The 22,146-nt window shown below is 41.9% G+C and overlaps 6 protein-coding genes across 6 annotated transcripts; 3 read left to right on the forward strand and 3 right to left on the reverse strand.

Moving 5' to 3' along the window:
• Nucleotides 1-689: 689 nt before the first annotated feature.
• EAE97_006656 (uncharacterized protein) lies at nucleotides 690-2,598 on the reverse strand (the record flags this gene model as incomplete). The annotated part of the gene is made up of 2 exons (XM_038877169.1): nucleotides 690-1,715; nucleotides 2,158-2,598. The coding sequence occupies 2 exons, from the start codon at nucleotides 2,596-2,598 to the stop codon at nucleotides 690-692; spliced, it is 1,467 nt and encodes a 488-aa protein (XP_038732101.1).
• Nucleotides 2,599-4,792: 2,194 nt separating this feature from the next.
• EAE97_006657 (uncharacterized protein) lies at nucleotides 4,793-6,814 on the forward strand (the record flags this gene model as incomplete). Its single annotated transcript, XM_038877170.1, has 2 exons — nucleotides 4,793-5,233; nucleotides 5,285-6,814. The coding sequence occupies 2 exons, from the start codon at nucleotides 4,793-4,795 to the stop codon at nucleotides 6,812-6,814; spliced, it is 1,971 nt and encodes a 656-aa protein (XP_038732102.1).
• A 284-nt stretch (nucleotides 6,815-7,098) lies between these two features.
• On the reverse strand, nucleotides 7,099-8,366 carry EAE97_006658 (uncharacterized protein). Its single transcript, XM_038877171.1, has 2 exons — nucleotides 7,805-8,366; nucleotides 7,099-7,745 (listed from the first exon to the last, which is right to left on the reverse strand). Exons 1-2 carry the CDS (start codon nucleotides 8,231-8,233, stop codon nucleotides 7,563-7,565), a joined length of 612 nt encoding a protein of 203 aa, XP_038732103.1. The 5' UTR covers nucleotides 8,234-8,366; the 3' UTR covers nucleotides 7,099-7,562.
• Nucleotides 8,367-10,852: 2,486 nt separating this feature from the next.
• On the forward strand, nucleotides 10,853-12,438 carry EAE97_006659 (uncharacterized protein; the record flags this gene model as incomplete). Its single annotated transcript, XM_038877172.1, has 3 exons — nucleotides 10,853-10,924; nucleotides 10,979-11,370; nucleotides 11,432-12,438. Exons 2-3 carry the CDS (start codon nucleotides 11,208-11,210, stop codon nucleotides 12,436-12,438), a joined length of 1,170 nt encoding a protein of 389 aa, XP_038732104.1. The 5' UTR covers nucleotides 10,853-10,924; nucleotides 10,979-11,207.
• Nucleotides 12,439-13,941: 1,503 nt separating this feature from the next.
• EAE97_006660 (uncharacterized protein) lies at nucleotides 13,942-16,320 on the forward strand (the record flags this gene model as incomplete). The annotated part of the gene is made up of 9 exons (XM_038877173.1): nucleotides 13,942-14,182; nucleotides 14,245-14,485; nucleotides 14,537-14,795; nucleotides 14,846-15,370; nucleotides 15,422-15,575; nucleotides 15,624-15,901; nucleotides 16,006-16,142; nucleotides 16,205-16,239; nucleotides 16,301-16,320. 9 exons carry the CDS (start codon nucleotides 13,942-13,944, stop codon nucleotides 16,318-16,320), a joined length of 1,890 nt encoding a protein of 629 aa, XP_038732105.1.
• A 1,857-nt stretch (nucleotides 16,321-18,177) lies between these two features.
• Nucleotides 18,178-20,771, reverse strand: EAE97_006661 (uncharacterized protein). The gene is made up of 3 exons (XM_038877174.1): nucleotides 20,277-20,771; nucleotides 18,684-20,216; nucleotides 18,178-18,630 (listed from the first exon to the last, which is right to left on the reverse strand). Exons 1-3 carry the CDS (start codon nucleotides 20,353-20,355, stop codon nucleotides 18,293-18,295), a joined length of 1,950 nt encoding a protein of 649 aa, XP_038732106.1. The 5' UTR covers nucleotides 20,356-20,771; the 3' UTR covers nucleotides 18,178-18,292.
• Between the last annotated feature and the right edge of the window lie 1,375 nt (nucleotides 20,772-22,146).

A 22,146-nucleotide genomic window follows, 5' to 3' on the forward strand; every position in this document is an offset into this window, starting at 1 on the left:
AATAAACCAATCCAGTCCAGTCCAGTCCAATCCAATCCAATCCTACCCAAATCTACCCTACCCTATACCCCACAGTCACAAGTAACAAATTCCTCCTTCTCTTTTCTATCCTACTCTACTCTATTCTTCCCCCGACCCAAAGTACTCGTATGAAACCGTGTACAAAGATATCAGGAAAGCCTGTGCAACCGTACAAACCGTTTTTATAAATCCGGGGCGGGTGTTCAACTTCAACGGATCGAATTGATCATGTGTTGGATTTTCGAAAGAAAGGGAAGATCAACTTAAGAGGTATGGAATGATGCATATCACGTGCCAGAGCTTGTTTCTAGCTCGCTCTTAGTGTTTGGGTATAACAACATGGAACTATCGACGATTGAAGCGTGTGGATTCGTTTTAAAATCCCATGAGAAATTCTATGTATTTATGATCACCTATGCATATTTAGGTTCCTATTTATAGTTAATTCGAGGAGGCCACAAACAATACTATTATATCACCACACAAATTATCACAAATCACAGTTGCATCATTTAAGACTAGAAAAATGGTCACGATTACGAGTATCTATTTGTTAATTTCTTAAGCAAGCTTTGTACGCCATTGTGCTACCTTTGCTTGGAATAGCCAAACAAAAATGCCCTCGAAGAAGAATGTCAAAAATGTTCATATCTCATCTCTTCCCAAATTTAACCACTGAATTCCTTAATCTTACTCTCTGCAAGACGTCCTGGAACCAAAGCCAAAGGAACAATACCACTAACATGCATATCTGGTCCATAAACGTGCATATCAAGCTTCAATTCTTGCCCAACTGCCTTGATGTTCTTTAGTCCTTCTTGGTAGTTAGGTCCAGCACGTCTAACCCAGATTTGAACCTTGTGCTCGATCAATAAGTTGCTGACTTCTCTAAGGGCGCGAATAACACCCTTGAATGTGGAAGCGACATTGGTGAAGTTGGCAATACCACCACCAATGAAAAGAACCTTGCCTTCTGGAGTAATTGGTGAACGAAGCATGAGGTCAAGGACAGTACGGGCGTAGTGGAAAGTTTGGGTTTCAGTTGGTGCACCAGAGTATTCACCATAATTGGCAAGCTCATCAGCAAATCCAGAACTGGCGATAGCATCGGCATAAACGACGGAAGCACCACCACCAGCAACCAAAGTCCAAACTCTACCGTTGGCATTCAAAATTGTAAGCTTGAGAGATGCACCAGTCTTGGCATCAAGTTCAGCAATGTATGCTTCCTCCTTGGTCAATTCACGACCGAATGGAGCTGGGAACTCCATTGGTGGACCAGCATCAATGTTAACCTTTCCATCAGCTGCCTTAACAGCGGCCATACCGAGAGCAGCAGGTGAACGTGCAATAGCCCATTTGACACCACACTCGAACTCAGCAGTTTGATCAATCTTAGCGGCCAAATCCAAGAAGTGTACTTCAGCAGAGGTACCCTCAGCGTTAGGAATGACAACCAATGGGTTAATCTCAAGGTATGTGAATTGACAGTCGACGTAAACAGCATATAATCTGGTGATGAAGTCGACCAGAACGTTGTGCACACCTTGTGGAACTTTCTTGAGAAGTCCTGCAGCGATTTCTTCATTTGAAGGGTATTCGGCAAGGTCGACTGGGATCAACAATTTTTCGGCCTTTGCATCGACATCACCAACATCGACACCTCCCTCGTGTGTGAATAGAATCCAATCACCCTAGAAAGAAAAATTATTAGCACGTGGATTTACATTGTGAGCATGTACATAATGCTATGAAGCTCTATGAAAATTGTGCGAGTGAAAGTAGCATAAATGACGATAGGCAGCGCGTCTTCCGAATAAATCTGCCGGACTTGAACTCGCATGCTCTGAGAAATTGATAAGGAGAGTTATGGACCAGGGGGAGGTTGGAATCGGTTCCTTAGCTTCCTTTCGTCCGTTTGTGCTTCCGAACCATTGGTAAATGAGAAGCAATAAAGAACTGATGAATCCCACTGCAAATGTTGGAATATTGAAATCTTGTATAAACTCAAAATCTTTACTTTTCGATATTTACTCAAACATCGGTTTATTTATTGTTCCAAAAAACAAGATTTGCTGCAAACTCCCTCTGACGAAATCTACACTCCAAAAGTGGGAATGTGAAAATGGTACATACCTCTCTCTGGGAGTTGATGTTGATATAGTATTCGGTTCCTTCTGGATGTGGTACGAATGGCTCTACCAAAAATTGACGGAGAGTTCCAACAGTGGTCTCAACTGTGACTGGCTTTCCTGCTCTCTCGGCAATCCATGCCTTTGCTTCTGGCCAAGTCTTGTTCAATGCAAGAAGACCACTCTTGCCTCTTCTCTTAATCAATTGATCAGGCTTTGCGACGAATTTGGAACCTGGAACAAGGAGCCATGGGTATAAGGTTTCTGCTTGATCGAGGATTGATGAGACCTCAGCATCAGCTGGGAAATATAAAGAAGCAAGCTTCGAAGGAGGGTTGTGAGTGGCAGATTTTGGGAGAGGAGATGGCTTGATAACGGGAGCTCTGGTGAGGTGGTAGTTGAGAATAGCCTTTCCGTCGGCCTCGGTGATTGCTTTGGCAGACATTTTGAAGTATGAAAATTGATGAGTTTACTGTTGAAATTCCAGATTAGCACAAAAAGGTCCTGGGAATTTCAAATGACATGAAATTGATAGGAAATTTCAAGATTTTCAAAAGCTGCAGATTGGTGCTTTACAAGCCTCGACAGCTGTAAGCCCCGAATCCTCAAATGGTCAAGCACAAATTCCCAAACGCAATTGGAGGGCTGGACCATCGAAAATCTCAACACCATGCAGATCATGCCAACTCACAAAACTTAAACAACGGACTTTTCAGCTTGATGAGGCGAGTCGGTGAGAGATAGTTCAACAGACCAGTCCTTTAACTCGGACAGCGAAAGAGCGAGACCGAGAAGATGGTTATACCGGTTGCGATATGAAGCCGCACCAAAATGAAAAGTAAACACCGGAGAGGGGGGGAAAAGTTAAGAATATACGTACCAAAGGGGTATTCTATCAATGGAAGGTAAGAAAAATGGTCAAAGAATTAAGACGACCAAGATTTCAATTCTTTTCGAAAAGAGGGAAATGGAATTAAACTGGAAAGATGGAATCTATATTCTCTCTTTCTAAGGTGTTTTTTTCCTTTTCTAATTTTGCGGAGGGGGAAGATATTGAAAATGAATCGGAGATTCCTAATTCTTTTTGGAGAATGAAATAGAAATTCTATGAGGAGGGGAGGGGTGGGTTGGAAAGGACCAGCTGGATGAATATTGGGATTGAGTAAGAGCAGCGAATACGGAGATCGGCCAGATTTACATTTAATGAGTGAGTGAATTTTATTTTTATTATTATTATTTTTATTATTTTTATTTAAAATTCTGAACTGTTTGTTTGTACCAGTGCTGGCTGCTTTGTTTTACTTCTTCTCAATGTGGAAAGGATGGAAAAGCGTGGGATAGTAATAAGTTAAGTGTGGTGTGGTGGCAGTGGGTGTGGTGGCAGTGGGTGGTGGGTGGTTCCAGATGAGGTCCCTTGAATGGAAGCGGGTCCCTTTCCTTTGGACAAGATGGCGTGTGTTTTCGGGTGATTTATTGGACTGGTTTGAGGAATCTGCATGTTATTGGTATGTTGAAGGAACTAAAAGGTTTGACTTGACATTCCCCCTGCGAGTTGGCCACTGACTACTATGGAGAGACTGACTAATAAGGGGAGCTAGCGGTGGAAACTATGGAAACTATGGAAACTAGCATTATGGCGAGCATGTTCAACTATCAAGTTCAAAAATATGGGGTTCTCATGATTTTGGTGGTCGTTGGGACGCTAACTAACCCAGGATTCCATTTTTCATTGGCTCTCAACCATCGGAATCTACTCAACGCCGACATATTTTATCAAGGGACATGGCTCAAAAGGGCTTAGAGGATAGACTGTCGAATACGCTAGAAGGCCAAACCTGGATGCCCTGCTCGAGCCCTGATATTCACAAATCCATTGCCACTTTAACTCCAGACTGTCTTACTCTGGACGCATATCACACACTCCGGTCCGAGCTCATTATTTTCCACTCCCCTCTATTCCTTTTGGGTATTCAGCTAAGAACTTCAACCAATCCTTACTCCAAATATCGGCCCTCAATTCAGTGGTCAACGAAAGATTTCGAAAGGAATTGTTTGGAAAAAAAAAAAGGATTCACTTGTGTGTGTGTGTGTGTGTCTCTCTCTCTCTCTTCAATTATTCTATTACAGACCAACCCCCCCAATCTCTTCTGGTAAGTTGTCACCCTTTCATTCAATCTCAAAATACCCTCCTCTTCCTCTTCTACTTCCTCTTCATACATCACAAAAGTACTTTGAAAAGTATTCAAGTTGTGTGTCTTCTCATTACACTTAGAATAACGAAATTACTAGATTTCCTTACGTTTTTGTTTACGTACGGATTTCCCTTTCTCTATTCTCTTGATTCCTCTTAAAACTCCACACCGTCGAAGATTAAAGTCGGTTGAAGAAAAGATTCCTTGAATCTCTCGAGTCTCTACCAAGTAAGCTCATATTCTACCCTCTTTTTCTTATCTTTCTGTCTCCTCCTTCCTCCGTATACGGACTTCCCCAAACTCATTCGTTCTCTCCTCCGTTCAGCCCAATCACCACACCACCATAATCACTATTTCCTTTTTGGGCCGTATAGAAGTTTTCTTCAATTGACTAACAATTTACTGTTCCGCACATTCAGACTTTTGTTCATTACTTCCTCTTTCACCATGCCTTCCGCTACAGCATCCGGTGCTCAAGGCAATGCCAACGACAATATCCGTAGATTTGCTGCTCCCTCCAGACCTTTGAGCCCAAGAGCTGAACATACCCTTTTCCACGACAAGACGAGATGTTTCGTTTACGGTCTGCAACCAAGAGCTGTTCAAGGCATGCTCGATTTCGACTTCATCTGCAAGAGAAAGACTCCTTCGGTTGCAGGTATCATTTATACATTCGGTGGTCAATTCGTTAGCAAGATGTACTGGGGTACCAGTGAAACTTTGCTCCCAGTTTACCAAGATGTTGAAAAGGCCATGGCTAAGCACGAGGATGTTGATACTGTTGTCAACTTTGCTTCATCGCGTAGTGTTTACCAATCTACCATGGATCTTTTGCAATACCCACAAATTAAGTCAATTGCCATCATTGCTGAGGGTGTACCTGAGAGAGTAAGTTTTCTATCTCCAATTCCTTCGATCCAGTGCTCATGAATTATTTAGCGTGCCCGTGAAATTCTTCACGCAGCTGCAATGAAGGGCGTTACAATTATCGGCCCAGCTACTGTCGGTGGTATCAAGCCAGGATCCTTCAAGATTGGTAACACTGGTGGTATGATGGACAACATTGTTGCATCTAAGCTTTACAGAAAGGGTTCCGTTGGTTACGTTTCCAAATCTGGCGGTATGTCCAACGAGCTCAACAACATTATTGCCAACACAACCGATGGTGTCTACGAGGGTGTTGCTATTGGTGGTGACAGATACCCAAGCACAACCTTTATCGACCATCTCCTCAGATATCAAGCCGACCCAGAATGTAAAATTTTGGTTTTGTTAGGAGAAGTTGGTGGTGTTGAGGAATACAGAGTTATTGAGGCCGTTAAGAACGGAACTATCACAAAGCCAATTGTCGCATGGGCTATTGGTACTTGCGCAAGCATGTTCAAGACTGAGGTCCAATTCGGACACGCTGGTTCATTTGCCAACTCTCAGCTCGAGACTGCTGCTACCAAGAACAAGTCCATGAAGGAGGCTGGTTTCCACGTTCCAGATACCTTTGAAGACATGCCAACTGTTCTCGCTTCTGTTTACGAGAAGCTTGTTGCAGCTGGAACCATTGTCCCACAACCTGAGCCAGTTGTACCAAAGATCCCAATCGATTACTCATGGGCTCAAGAACTTGGTCTTATCCGTAAACCTGCTGCATTCATCTCTACCATTTCTGATGATCGTGGACAAGAACTTTTGTATGCCGGTATGCCAATTTCTGATGTCTTCAAGGAGGATATTGGAATTGGTGGTGTCATGTCTCTTTTGTGGTTCCGTCGTCGTCTCCCAGATTACGCAAGCAAGTTCCTCGAAATGGTTCTTATGCTTACTGCCGATCACGGTCCAGCTGTTTCTGGTGCCATGAACACCATCATTACTACCAGAGCAGGAAAGGATCTTATCTCTGCTCTCGTTTCTGGTCTTTTGACTATCGGATCTAGATTCGGTGGTGCTCTCGATGGTGCCGCTGAGGAGTTCACCAAAGCTTTTGACAAGGGTCTTTCCCCACGTGATTTCGTCGACACCATGAGAAAGCAAAACAGACTCATCCCAGGTATTGGACACAAAGTCAAGTCAAGAAACAACCCAGATCTCCGTGTCGAGCTCGTTAAGGAGTTTGTCAAGAAGCGTTTCCCAAGTTGCAAGATGCTCGACTATGCTTTGGCTGTTGAGTCTGTCACCACCTCCAAGAAGGATAACTTGATCTTGAACGTTGATGGTGCTGTTGCCGTCTGCTTCGTTGATTTAATGCGCAACTGTGGTGCATTCAGTGCAGAGGAGGCTGAAGATTACATGAAGATGGGTGTCTTGAACGGTCTCTTCGTTCTTGGACGTTCTATTGGTTTGATTGCTCATTACCTTGATCAAAAGAGATTGCGCACTGGTCTTTACAGACATCCTTGGGATGATATTACATACCTTTTGCCATCTTTGTCATCAGGTGCACCTGGTTCTGAGGGTCGTGTTGAGGTTCAGATGTAAGGTTGAGGTTAACCAGGAGACAATTTTGTAAACGCGGATGAATTCAAAGGGTGGAAGTTATAGAGCATGCTTCCTACTTCTTACAAGGAATACTTATTTTTTTCTGATCCAAAACATGCTGGATGAGTGGAGTTTTTAAGATCAATCATGTAGTAGATGAAGAATTGCTATAGAGCAAGAATTTTTTAATGGAAATGAAATTAAAATGATGAATCAATGAGGTGTTTTAGAGTTTTTGTATGAATTTTTTTTTATGTCGTAGTGAAACTAAATGACAATCTTACTTCTTGTGGTGATGCCCAAGCTAGAAAGGTCAACACGATAAAGTCCAAGCTGTGATCATAGAGAAGCAGGTTTTTTAATTGATATCCTGTCCATGTTCAATATTCATAGCTCATATTTCATCCTGATATTTCATCTTGATATATTCAATACATATGAACTCAAATCCGCTTTATTGTAACATAAGAAGAAGTAAGAGAATCCCTTAACGCCTGACCATATCCCATGCGCATGTACCCATCCATTCCAGTTCGTGTATATCCTATTTTAAGGATCCTCCCATATCATAGCATGTCGTGCCATATCGTACACTCCAGTTCTCGTAATTTCTTCTTTCCCATCCCCCAGATTAAAGGTTTCTCTCCCTCTCTCTCACTCCCTTTCTAGGTAATTCGTCCCTGCTTCTCCAGTTCCTTGATTCTCATCTCAGTGTCTCCCAAAAGAACTCTACATTCCATAATTTCAATTACACCGCATCCCCTCCAATGATTCCTTTCGCCCCCATCAACTCATCCACATACGCTCTTTCTACAGCTTTGTTTTTCTTTTCTTCTTCTTTGACGAGAACAGCGAGAACTTCGAGGGGTGGATTTAAACCGAGTCTGGAGGCGCGGTGCCAGCGTTTGGTGCGGGAGATGCCGATGGCGGGCTGGAGGATTGTTAGTTATCGTAGTTGTGTTTTTCAGGGGAAAGGAGATAGATGCATACACCAAATTGACTCATACAATCCCATTCCCTCAATATCTTCTCACTGATTTCTAAATCTTTCTGGTGTACTCGAGGCGCTAAACGTAAATCTTCACGCGCTTTCCAGTATTTGCGGATCTTGGCGTCGGAGATTTGGGATGCGAGGGTGGTTTGGAGGGTTTGATGGGCGGTTTGGGCTTTGGGTTTGGGTTGGGAGATTGGTTTGGGAGAGGTGGTTGGGAGGGTGGTGGGTTTGAGATCTGGGGATGCGGGGGAGGGGGACGGGGCCTTGGTGATCTCGGTGAGGTCTGGGAGCTTGGTGATGGAAGATTTGGTTTTGAGTGTGGTGGGGGTGCTGACCGCTTTGGAGATCTTGGAGGTGTTGGTGAAGGAGAGGGTTTTTTGAGTGCCTTTTTGGGCGGGGCCGCTGCTGCGACGGGTGGTGGGCATGATTGTTGTTTTGGTGGTGGTTGGTTTGGATGATACTTTTAAGGTTCAGATGGTGAGCTAGTAGTATATTCGTGAGTATTGGTATATGTGAAGATGGAGTGATGTTGATGGTATCGTCTATTCTGAATCTATATTGATGCTCGATAATTTGGAGTATGACGATGGTGCTCGAACGGTTTGGCAGGGCAACATGTGGATTAGGTAAGCATGAGAATTAAGTCTTTTCTTTACTAGTGCGAATTTGGGGAATGGTCTGAGCGTCTTTGAAACTCTTGCGAGTTGCTTTTTGTTGGGAGAAGAGGGAGATTGATGCATGAATGTTTGAATGGGGCTTATTATTTTCTTGTGTTTTCACGGTTTGGTTTAATTGTGTGTGGTTTTATTATTATCTAGATTGTTGCAGGATAAAATTCCTTTTCATGTGTTTGTTGAATTATTTTATAAAGCATGGAAGGGATGAACCAAGTGGATTCCTTGCGATATCGCTGGTAAAGTTTGAAAGTCTGTAACCTGTACTTGTCGGAGAGCTCCAGACTTACTACTAGATAGCTAGAACGTACCAAGGTCCGAGACTGACTAGCAGGAACATGTGATATCTGCAGTGCTTCTGTTGCGAATAGCTTCGATATTACCTCAAGAAGCTAGCAGGTCCGACTTGTTCCCAAAGACACAGCTGTTCCCTTGTTGTTGTAAATGCGGCATTCCATAACATGCTGGGGTCCAACTTGGTTGATAAAAGCAGCAGGACTTCTTGAGTGTGGAGGGGTAGCTTAAAGAATTGTATGATCCTTCATGATGAACTATCAAAAGGACTGATTATAATGCAATTCCAAATACCTCTGATGATGATGGGAATTTCAATGTTGTACTGCATAATCTGGATTCTGCGAATATGCACATGCAGGTAGAAGAAAGCACAACCGGGGTTTCTATCAATTTCAGATAAAGAACATTGCTATCTTATCTTTTCGACGCGGCTCTTTTCCTACCTGGTCTGAAGGAATTGAGAGAACGAGTAAGGAGTGGAATGTGTAGGATGGATCGTTGGCACATGGAAGCTAGGATTCTGCGGACGGGAACCCGAGTTGGGATTTGGGTGCTTGGAATCGGCAATCGGCCGTCATACATGCTATGGCCATGATCACATGCTACTCAATCATCAAGCCGAAGGATTCAATATAGCCATATCGATTGTGGAGAAAGTGTTAGCTCGGATAAAGGTACAGTATGCAGTTTCATTGAAGATATTGTCTGACATGGGGATGATACTATGCCGGTCGATCTTTTACTCTTATCCCTTTTGATGGAAACAACATCACTTTCTTCTCGATGACTCGAACTGTCTATTTACTCCTTCCTTTTTCTCGATCTCTTATCATGATATCATGAGCTTGTTATATAACTGCCGGTATAACACTTATATATCGCAGGATACCAGTTCCTCTTCGTGTTCTACCTTCTCTTTTCATCAGTTGGAAGATATGCTAAGCTTATTAGTATCATGAACATCATCATTCCTTACAGATTGGAAGGTTTCGCGTTAATGAACTGGCGATGGTTCTTTCCAGGAGCTTCCTGATCCTCTTGCAGTGGCCTACTCACCTGTGTTCTTCAAAATAAAAGAGCATAGCAAGGCGTGTACAGAATTTAATCACAGGTCCACTCTGGAGGGAAACTATGTCGATAAGGTGAAAATATGTGAGACGTAACAGTGACGTGTTGGGAACTGATGCTTGTATATGGGTATCTCAAGTTGTCAACCCCAAAGGTGAGTTGAATGATGCAAAAGATCATGTGAGTGTCACTAGCGGATCAAGATTCAGGAGCGTCTGGGGAAGGGGATTGCTCGAGGCTTAGATGGAGATTGTAATATGTGGATTAAACTAGGTATTTGAATGTGATTCTCAACTTTTCACTGGCATTGAAAGATGATAGTCGTATCATATGTGCTTGTACCAATTTTGGTGACGGTCTTGAATACAATTTGACCTCCGTTAAACCTCCCGGTGATGTTTGGTAGCATTTCCGGGGAAGGGCCTGAGCTGAAGTGTAATTTTTTAATACACTTCAATTTTTTACAGCGACTCAATTCAGATGTGCAACAAAACGAGAGTTGTATAATTTCGCACGTGAGCGGTGTAAATTGAGCCATTCACATATCTCAAATTCTGCCTATAGATCTTTCTTTATTAGTATTAGCGGGAATGTCGTGATCATTTTACGGAGTTGTAATTTCGATTCAATTTTGAAAAGTTGAACTGTCAGTGAATACTTATTTCTCTTTGCATACCTAGGTATCACTGTATAGTTGCTGTGGTACGCTTCTTATTTTCTCAAGTAGCTAGAATGTTCAAAAGTTTGAATATGATATATGAGCTGGCCGGGCTTTTCAGGAAAAGATGCACGAGCAACCTAATGGGGTAGTTTGAGTCCACTGATGATGAGGGGCTGCTTCAAAATACACTCACTCATTTGCTAACGGGTAAATGATACGAAAGTCTTTGATACAATGTCGTGTATTTCAAAGGACACTTGGCAGTGCATCTGGTATATCATACGGTGTTCTTAACAACATATTTTCCTTGATTTTTATGTTTCGTAACAGTCGCCTTACGAAAAATGTTGCTCCTACGAGTTGCGTTGATTGTATTCACCTTGGGTTTCACCAAAGCAGCTTCTTCAAGTGAATGTGTAAGTTGGAATCCATCAACTACTTCGGCTGTGGAATTGACTGGATGATCTCAGTGTTCTATAATAAAATCCAATATCACGGCTGCACCGAATAGTAAAGCTTATAATGCCACCATTTACGGCTTTTGGTCTGGCCAAGCACGCGATGATAAACCAACCTGTGTTGTACATCCAACTACTAGAGAACATGTGGCTGCAGTGGTGAGAACTCTTACTCGATGGCAGTGTCAATTCTCAGTGAAGGGAGACGGTCATACACCATTTGCTGGAGCGGCATCAACCAATGATGGAGTCACTATTGATCTGGCTAAGCTTAATACCATATCGGTGGATAAAAATTGCAGGATTGAAGTGGGGACAAATTTATGAGTATCTGGAAACTGAGGGTATGATGGTCTCTGGTGGTAGAGCATCTCTGGTTGGAATCGGCGGTTTGGTTGTTGGAGGTAAGTCGCCTTCAGAGCAAAGAATAAACTGTAGAGATAACTCACATGAATTCGTTTGTAGGTGGTTACTCATGGTTTGCGCCCCAAAAAGGTTTCGTGGCGGATACTGTTGTTATCAACTTCGAGCTTGTGGTTGGAAATGGTTCAATTATTAATGTGAACGCCACTTCGAATTCAGATCTTTTCGTCGGATTGAAAGGAGGAGGTAACAACTTCGGTATCGTAACTCGCTATGACCTGGAGTCATTCCCTTTCGAAAAGTTATGGGGAGGAATCATGACCTATCCAATCAGCACGGCCAAAGCCCAAATCAATTTTTTCACCAATTTCACCAATCATATATCGGATGATCCAAAGGCTAATTTTCTTGATATATGGTCCTATCGACAAGTTTCTGGTTCGCAGAGTATCCTTAATGTTATTGATTATGTCGCACCAGTCGAAGCTCCAGCTATATACTCCGATGTATTGACAATTCCGAATTTGATATCTAGCACAATGCGAATCACGAATGTGAGTTCATTGACTGATGAGCTTGCGGGCGGTACCTCGACTTTGAATTCTAGGTATATTTTCGTCACTACGACCTTTTCGAACAGTGCGGAAATGTACGAAAGAGCCGTGAATATCTCAAACAAGCATTTGGAACCTTTCAAAAACACTACAGGTCTTGTGTGGTCCATTCTCTTTCAACCTATCCCACTTATGGTCAGTGAATATTCAGTAGCAAGTGGTGGAAATATTATGGGTGTGGATCGAAATAAAGACAATTTGACGCTCTTTTTGGTCTATGTGACTTGGCTTGAAGCTTCGGATGATGAAAAGTTCACTGATGCAGCTTATGCTACGGTTGATGAGATCAATGCGGTGGCGGGGAATCTTGGAGTTACAAATCCTTTTATCTATCTCAATTATGCAGGCCAAAAGCAAAATCCATTGGTGGGGTATGGTGAGGAGAATATTAAGAAGATGAGAGCCCTGAGTAGGAAGTATGATCCTCAAGGAACTTTTCAAAAATTGGTCCAAGGGGGATTTAAAATTCCGGGTATGGAAATCGTTATGGATTAGGAAGTTGGTGCTCTAAGAAATGTATGGACGAAAGATTCAGTTTTGCTGTACCAACTTCTGACGTTTGATTCTCATCTCCATAAACCCTTTTTTCCACCATTTTCCGCCGTTGAATGAGTCAAGATCATCTGCTCCGGTCGGCGACACTGCACGCGTTTATTCCGCAGCCGGTATAATTAACAAAGCCAAAATACCTTGATTTGGTCGGCGACATTGCATACTGTATACTCAACGGCTAGTACAATAAGCGTTGTGGTTGCATGGAATCTTTATTATATGCACCCTAGTCTTAGGTTTCTTACATCACTACAAAACAATGATAACGATTTTAACCGCCATGAAGAATGAGAATTGTAAGCAACGAATCAGGAACGGAGCCAAGCAATCTGACGACTTTGACATAGTTTTCTTCCAAAATCACCCTCATCGGAATCAAACTGATTGATTAGGGGACCTTTTTAACATTTCTCATGAGTTCACATGGTTATCTTTTAGTATATTGTTGTCTTTGTATGTATCTATACCTTTGTTTTCCGGCTTATTACTTACGTCAAAGCTCTATTGAATGCCGCGTCGGCGAAGTATCTTTGGAAGTCAATGGTATGGTAGTAGCTTACTACGCTTACCTACTACCTCTAATTCTTCTCGGGGACCTCGCTAAGCCTTAGCAAGTTGAAGATAGAGCCAGTAAGGCGGCTTGGTATAAATGCACGATCGTTATTTTTGCCCCACCTTTACCAATTCCTCAATCCCCAATTCCCAGGAAAGTATTCAGTGGCTCGAGTGGTACTCAATTACCCCACCAAATGCTTCGCGCTTACATTATTCCCACAGGAATCGGGGACCTGCAGATTAATGTTGGAATATAACTGTTGCCTGACTTCATATAATTTTTAATCTACTATAAGGTTTGTATTCTCCGATCGGCGAATTCTCCATAGTAAGTTTTATACTAAGGTCGCTTCGTATTTCGGACGTTTCCTTGTGTTGCGATATCGTACGGTATCACCGTGTCAGAGCTGGAATACTTTGGCTTATGTTGTCAGACAGGCTGAATAATACCTAGCTCAGTTTGGAATTTTAAGTTTTGTATTACACACAATTGACTGTGCAATCGTCAATATCGGAAGGGTAAATATGGAATATAAAAGCTGTGCACCCTACGTTGGAGAAAGGTCTCAATGTCGTTCGAACACAGGGTCAAATCAAACTCATTGGCAAAAATCGAAGTCTCACAACATAGTTTCAAATATTCCTCTGAGTCAATTTAATTCTCAATTCCGAGATAACAACCCTTTTACTTCTCCATTCGATTCTCCTCGACTACCAAGTCTTCAAGATCGACAAGATTTCGAAGAACCGAGTTCCATCAAGACTCGGAACGATCATCCAACCAGGATTCGGGAAGTTCAGAAGTCAACACTCGAGAATTGTGAATCATTCGGAATCGGGATACCTTTCCAGAGGGACTTGGACAAATTCGAGCTTGAGTCGAATCACACTATGACAGACACGACCAGCAGCACACTTTCACAAGCTTCGGGAAAGGCTGAGCAAGATTATGATATGGAACATCGCACTCAATTCATGACTGATGTTGAATTGTCCGCCGTTGATGATACTCATCTAAACAATACTACCGTTCGGAATTTTATTTGGAAGGATGTGACGGTTACTGTGAAGGACAATAAAACGAAAGAATCAAAAGCGATTCTAGATGATGTTAGCGGTATTGTTGAAGCTGGTCAGTAATTCTATTTGGCATGGTTAGCTCAGAGAAATGGTGGATCACTAATATGTTTGTAGGAGAGATATGTGCTTTGATGGGACCAAGTGGTTGCGGAAAAACTACTCTGTTGAATGTTTTGGCTCATAGAAATGCAGCTGCGAAAGCGGTTGTGACGGGAAAGACACTGGTCAATGGATCAAGTCCGTCTAAAGGTGTTTTTCGAGATATGAGTTCATATGTTGAACAAGAGGATGCTCTCATAGGCTCTTTGACAGTACAGGAAACGTTGAATTTTGCGGCTCGTCTTGCTCATAAAAGGTATAATTCCTAGCTCTCGGTTTACAATTTTACAAACTAACTTTTCTCTAGTTCATTGACGAAAAGTGAGCGAATAAGACGGATTAGAGGCTTGATAAAGTCATTCGGTCTTCGCAATCAGGCACATACCATTATTGGAACACCAATTCAGAAAGGTATTAGTGGTGGACAAAAACGACGAGTTAGTGTTGCCAGTCAACTCATCACTGGACCGAAAATTCTTTTCTTGGATGAACCTACATCTGGGTTGGATTCTGCAGCAAGTTGGGAAGTGATGTCTTTTGTCAAAGAGGTTGCAAAACAAAACAATGTTAGTTATTGCCACCATTGTTAAGGATTTATATTGACTTGATCATTTAGTTGATTGTTATAGCAAGCATTCACCAACCTTCAACCTCTACTTTCCAATTATTCGACAAGTTATTATTATTATCCGGAGGAAAATCGCATTACTTTGGTCCTGTCTCAGAAGTCAATCAACATTTCGAATCCATAGGATATCCGATCCCACTCCACATGAATGCTTCTGAATACCTCCTTGATCTTATGAATACCGATTTTGCAGACAATCAGTCACAATCACAGGCAAGACTACTACAAATTCATCAATCTTGGCTAGTTTCGTCCACTTTTCGACAAATGCATGATAACATTCAGCACACACTGCAACATGTCAAGCCTTTACCCGTGGCCAATTCCTCGCGTGGGGGATTTTTCAATATATTGATGACATTGGTACACAGAGCATTCATCAAGAGTTACCGAGATGTGGTCGCATATGGTATTCGTATTGCGATGTATATGGGGCTTGCTATCATGATGGGTACAGTTTGGTTACGTCTTAAAACGGATCAAAGTGAAATTCAACCTTTCATCAATGCTATTGTGAGTACTATGTTCTTCAAGGGATACATTTTTATGACTAACGAATGCTAGTTCTTTGGCTCAGCTTTCATGTCTTTTATGGCTGTCGCTTATGTTCCATCTTTTCTCGAAGATCGTTCTACATTTATCAAAGAGCGAGCAAATGGTCTTTATGGACCTACAGCATTCATGCTCTCGAACTTCATTATTGGCTTACCTTATCTATGTATGTTCACACTTATGTTTTCTGATGCTCAACTAACATTGCATTCAGTTTTAATATCATTTCTCTTCTCGGTGACAACATATTTTCTCAACAATTTTCGACCTACAGCTCCTGCCTTCTTCACATGGATAATGTGGTTGTTTCTCGATCTTCTCGCTGCTGAATCACTTGTCGTTCTTATATCCTCTTTATTTCCTTCATTTGTGATATCCCTTGCTCTCACTGCTTTTGCAAATGGACTATGGATGAGCGTCGGTGGTTTCTTGGTACCTCCACAAATTCTTAATGTGTTTTGGAGATATGTATTTCATTACATTGATTATCAGGTATATTCTCTTTTTTTTCTAATCTCTAATCTCTAATCTCTTATCGAGATACTTTGTACCACTCGTGGTCATGATACAACAGTAATGCTAATGCATACCAATAGACGTACGTTTTCCAAGGAATGATGGTTAATGAGTTTTCAGAAAGAGACTATACTTGCGGAACTTCCTGTCAATGCATGTACATCACCGATCTCGCACCTCAATGTAAAATTAGTGGTAAGGGAGTTTTAGATCAATAGTAAGTTTTGCTCCCTCCTACACAATCTAGATTTTCATTAGAATTTTACTGACGAAGCACAGTGGATATAAAACCGGCAAGACCGGTGAATGGGTAGGTATTTTAATTGCAATCATTTTTGTATATAGGATTTTGGGCTTGGGTGCTATGTATTTTAGACGATAAAAGCACAACTTAGTGAATGAATTGACCAGAATGGAAATGTTTTGGGATTTGGAGATGTAAAAGTGGCTTGGATGTGACTTGATTGGGGATGAGGTACCAGAACGCGGCACGGGTGGTGGCAGCTTTGGGAAGTGTGGTGGTCAGATGTCATGCGGACACAGTGTTGTACAGTAATAAGTGTGAGGAATTGTTTATATGGATTATCCTTGGGGTTTCAAGAGTTGTTTTGTTTAGTATGCCTTTTGCTATGTATATATTTCTGGATTTTCGATAGTATATGAAGCAAGGCTGTATATATTTCTCCTCTCTTATAAAACATCGTTTCAATTCAATTCATCAAATCAAAGAGTGATATTGTAGCGTAGGAAAGTAAGTTATCAATACCCAAAGCCTGACCGAAGACACTTAATCAGTAATCATTGATCATGATCTCACTTTCACCAACTTTGGAACTTATAACATACATATCGTAGTATAATCGTCATCCGTCTCTTCACGTACACATTCCTCATCATTCACCCATCCATCCACAAACATTCAGCCAGACGTTACAGTACGCTCGAGCCTTCACCACATCATCTTATCTCTTCACCCGTCTCTCACCAAGCAAGCCATCTCCTCATCACCTCACCCCACGGTATCACCACATCCATTCACCCATTCAGATGCTGCGTGTATAGCCCCAAATATTAATCTATACATAATATATATCCAAACACAGCATATAGGAACTTTATCCGGATTCAGCCGACTCGAGTATATGTTACACAAGTCATACGAGTGATACAGGTCGAGTACAGAGTGGTAGAGTATTTCGTTTTGACTCTCGTTTTGACTGCGCCTATAGGGTTGTACTGTTGATTTGTTTTCTTCCGGGGGTGTACGGAAGGGATGAGAAGGGTGTTTGTGTTATGAATTGGGTAGTTAAGGTAGATATGAGAAGAGTTTAGATGGTTTGTGATGAACGATGAGATACTGATTATAAAGACAGCGATGGAGTTTTCGATGACTGTTGGGGATTTTGATTACACAACTTTGCGTGGATCTTCAAACTCACCTTTTGACGAAAAAACGGTTGGAAGGATGTCTAAATTCAAGTATCCGAAGAGAAATCCATATACGTATCCAAGTACATATTTTATGCCGTACAACGCCAAATCATACGACTCTCAACCGCCCGACTTGATCCCAGTCTATATTTCGTACGCTTCCAGTCCAGGTACGCACTCACTCTCGAGGCACTCATGCTGTGTTTACTACGCACATTACATATATGTGAGATTATGTTAAGATGGATTTACATATAATCTATGCTGTGTCAATTCGTGCACTTCATGGCTTGATGGTGAGTTGAACCTCGCGTCTACACTACCTGCATGCTTGAGTATGTTTATGTAGATCAATTCTACTCACGGATTTGTGCCCATGATGAGCCGTGATTACATATATAAAATGCATACTTAACGATCTTCGATATTCGCGGTAAGTGCGGGATGAATGTGATATCGCTTTCGCTTACATTTTACCGTCAACGTTGCGAGTTTTCTTGCCATTGTCTGAAGTTGGAACTTGGAGTCTATTTTCCCAGTTCGTCGAAACGTTGTATAACGTATTGGCACTGCTGACATACATATACTTTGGTAGTATTATAGAGTCGTAGTATTTATGAGGTAGACGGGATACATTGGAGTCTGGGCATGGCGGCTATGACGGTAATTTTTGATTAATCTTGTGATCAGAAAATCTCATCTGGGGATTGGCAGTGCTTAAGATCGTCGGTTTACAGATACATTTATCCAATATATGTAAGTATGGACATGGAATCTACAGCCGGTGGCATTATCTAAAAGTGTTTCTGTGAGCACAACATGTGCTGTTTCGAAATGTTTCAGGATTCAACCGAAAAGTGGGATTATGGGATATTCTGTTCAGTTTGGTTCAGTTTGGACTTTCATATGTATTGATACTCCAAGGTACGTCCTTTTTTAGACTTTGACATCGCCCAGCTTTTTGACTACATTTTCGAAAAATCTCATTCCAAGTTTTGAGGCAACTCTTTCGTCGCCCATTTCATCTTCTCCATCCTCTACCCCTAGCTCTTTACCACCGACTATACATCTCTTCACGACCTCTTCCACTATTTCACCCATTTCACCTCCTATTCTCGACAGCATCTCTTCACCCATAAGAATTTCTTGTACATTCTTCGCTCTCTTTGAAGGTCGTCTACTGATCTCAGTCATGATCTCGGTTATTGATTTCCAGAAACATAATTCAACTAATACCACACCAAAACTATATATATCGAAGCTTTTTCGGTAGCCTGTAAATAAAATCAGTATCATTGACCATTATATTTCTGGAAAGGCAACTCACTCTCTCTTGGACCGAATCCAATATTTTGAGTACTAGGATGTCTATACATATTATGCTCTTCACCATCTCCTGGTATCTCTGTCGTTTCATCCTTTCTAGCTGGTCGAGCAAAATCAAAGCCACTCAAATATACTTGATCCCAGTTCACAATTTGACGTTTACCATCGTTCGATGTGACTGGGAAAAATACTATATTATGCGATCGAAATCCTTTGTGAAGCCAATTCACGGAATGTAGATATAATAGGCAATTAGATAAGGCATGAGCTAATTTTATACGATCAGTTATTCGAGGTTTGGGGCAGTTCGAGAATAATTGGATAAGAGAGGTAGGGGAGGTCTCAATTGATTGTGGCTTCCGAAAGACAATTCCAATACGTGCCTCAGGAGGTTCATCTTCTTCGGAGTCGGAAGAGGGAGAATTAAGCTCGGAGGTAAGGTTATCAAAATATCCAAGACAATGAGGAACTCGGAAAGCTTCCGGTTTCGGTTCGTGATGAAGGAGTGCAGCAAGTTTCTGGACGCGGTCCACTATGAGGGGGGATGGAGAGGTAGCACCAGGAGTACAATCATACTCTTTCCATTCAATCCATACTGGTTCGTCAATACCATCGTGGGAATATGTAGCCTCACACCTAATGGCATCTCCATCTATCGAATCCTCTTCAAGAGCAAGTTGAATGCTAGACTTAGCAATTTCGAGACTCATCCTTTCATCATTTGGTCTCCCCAGCGAAAGAGCATTTCCAGTCGCCTCATCCCATGTTAAACTTCCAGTCGTGGGATTAATTGATTCGTTAAATGCTTTGAATTTGGCAAGCTGGGACAAGAGTTTTAAGCCCGAATTGTTGTCATCCGCATAATCATGAGGAATCGATGGTGTGTGATACGTTCGAGCATCCAGCTTGATATTCAGGGCCATTACCAATTGGCATAAAGAAGAAAGATTTTTGTGAAGTTGTAATACACCTCGGTTTGTATCCTGAGTCGTCCGATGAATCTCGGTTTGCAAACGGGTATCAAGGATATCCGTCATATTATCGTTGAGAGTGGAGAAACGTTGAAGAAGAATCTCAAATGCTTCCTTGTCAAAGGCTGTCCACCAAAGACGCCGCGCCCCCTCAGTGATTTGATCCGTGGTATTGGTCTTGAAGGATTTCATAGCTTTCATTATGAATTGCCTTCTCGATTCGGACAATGGTACATGAGCACTGGAGGCATCTTTAGCTGGATCATCGATAGAATTCTCATCTGACACGAAGTCAGGGATAACTTTGAGGTGCTTATTCTTCCTCTGGGAATTCTCGAATTCTTTGAACAAGCATTGGATTTGAACAAGAAGGTCTAGGATGGTGGTTCGATGGATGACAAATGTATTGGATTCGCGAATTTTTTGATCATTTAGATTATCAAGGTCTAGCAGACCGGAAGTTTCACTCCATGCAAATAATCTTTGCTGTTCCATCCGCAGTCTCAAATTGTAGTATTTTGACTCTTCAGGGACATTCTTTGCTGTGATAATGAATTGAATCCCTGACAATAATGATATCAATATCCAATAAATTGATTCTAAAGATCAAGGGAATCATATACCTTGAATGCATCCTGTAAACACTTGACCAGCCAAGGACGCTACACTGAGAGCTATACCTACAGCACTGATTGGGTCCATATTTCAAAAGAAGTGAAATGGTGTGTCGGGAAATTTGATTGTACTACCGAGGTATGCGAGGCAAAACAAATCACGGCACGGGTGGTCTAGAATATGGAACCGATTGAACCAAAAGGGCCGGTCGTCTAATAACGGCAAGTATGAACGAATTGCGGTTGAAGCCCTTCCATCAAAAGACGATGCTGCTGAATTGTTTCCTGCACAGATATTTGCTGGGCAAAGAAAACCTGGCAAATGAAAAACTGGGGTAGGTCCGCGGATCCGCAGATGGCGCTCGAAAAATTCTTATTGCTTACAATCCTTCTTCGATGTTGTATGTGAAACTGAAGCTTTTCAGAAACTATGTTGTAGGAAACACGCAACCTCAATGAAGAAAAAGAGCCCAATGACAAAATGATCGACTAGTGACTGCAACGCCGTTGAGTGTAATTCAGATAGACATTATCCCATCGTATCATAAAATGATAAAGATTCATCTACCGGCGAGCCAGCCTCATTGTGGCCATGCTCATATACCTGACCCAATCGCTTTTGATATTATTCTCCACAACTATGCAGGTGTCAAAAGGCAGATTTTGCATCACAGCCCTCTCTTGTCTCTCTCTAATGGTGTGCTGGAAAAGGGCAGATGGCGGGAAGTTTCCCATGTGAGATAATCTTAACCTTTTATATGCAGATTGAATGCAAGGAAAATGCAGAGCTGAGGAAGTTTTTTATCAATCGCGGATAATGAAGGGGAAATCCGAATCAATCAATGTAAAAAGAAACCAAGGTCACGTGTATGATGAATTAACCGATTTCCCCACTATGTGCACGTCCCTACTACGTGCACGACTTTGGAAATATCAACATTATGGCTTCAAACATCGATGATATGCCTTTAGAGGCTCGTATAGAGCTTGCATTAGATCATTTGAAAGGGGTTCAAGCTCCTAAATACACCCAGACAGCTAATTTCTTCAAAATTGATCGATCCACGCTCTCCCGGCGGCATAGAGGTAAAACCACCTCGAGAAAACAGTTCCTCTCCGATACGAAACAAGCGCTTTCTAGTGATCAGGAGGAGGTTTTAATTGATCAAATCAACAAGCTGACACAGAGATCTATCCCTCCTACAAGCCGCATAGTCAGAAACCTTGCAGAAGAGATCCTAGGCAGAGAGGTGGGAAAGAACTGGACTAGCAATTTTGTCAAGAGGCATTCAACACGTCTTAAAAGTCGGTATCTCCGTTGCATTGATAATTTGCGTGTGAAAGCCGATAATGTTGCTATATTTGATTACTTTTATGATCTGGTTTGAGCTATTTTCTATTGTTGTTGATCTTTATTACCTAAAACGCTCTTGCTAATACCCCTCTTTTTTTAATTTAGTTGATAAAAGTGACCATAAAATACGATATACGGCCGAGAGATATATACAATTGGGACGAGAAGGGCTTTATGATCGGTATGGGGAGGACTATGAAGAGGATAATGAGTGCTAGCGCCTATAATAGAGGCAGAGTGACAAAAGCTAGGCAAGATGGATCAAGAGAGTTTATTACTCTACTGGCAGCTATATGTGCTGATGGGACAGCTCTCCCTCCCGCTCTTATTTATAAAGGAGACTCAGGGGATCTACAAAATACATGGGTTCAGGATGTAGGGGAGAAGGATAAAGCCTATTTTGGAGCCTCAAGCAATGGGTGGTCGTCGAATGCTTTTGGCCTATATTGGCTTATAAACGTATTCGACCCTGCTACACGTCGAAAAGCAGGTGGAAGATATCGTCTACTTATTGTCGATGGTCAC

This window comes from Botrytis byssoidea (genome assembly GCF_014898295.1).
Source record: "Botrytis byssoidea strain MUCL 94 chromosome Unknown BBYS_012, whole genome shotgun sequence".
Classification (NCBI taxonomy): Eukaryota; Fungi; Ascomycota; class Leotiomycetes; order Helotiales; family Sclerotiniaceae; genus Botrytis; species Botrytis byssoidea.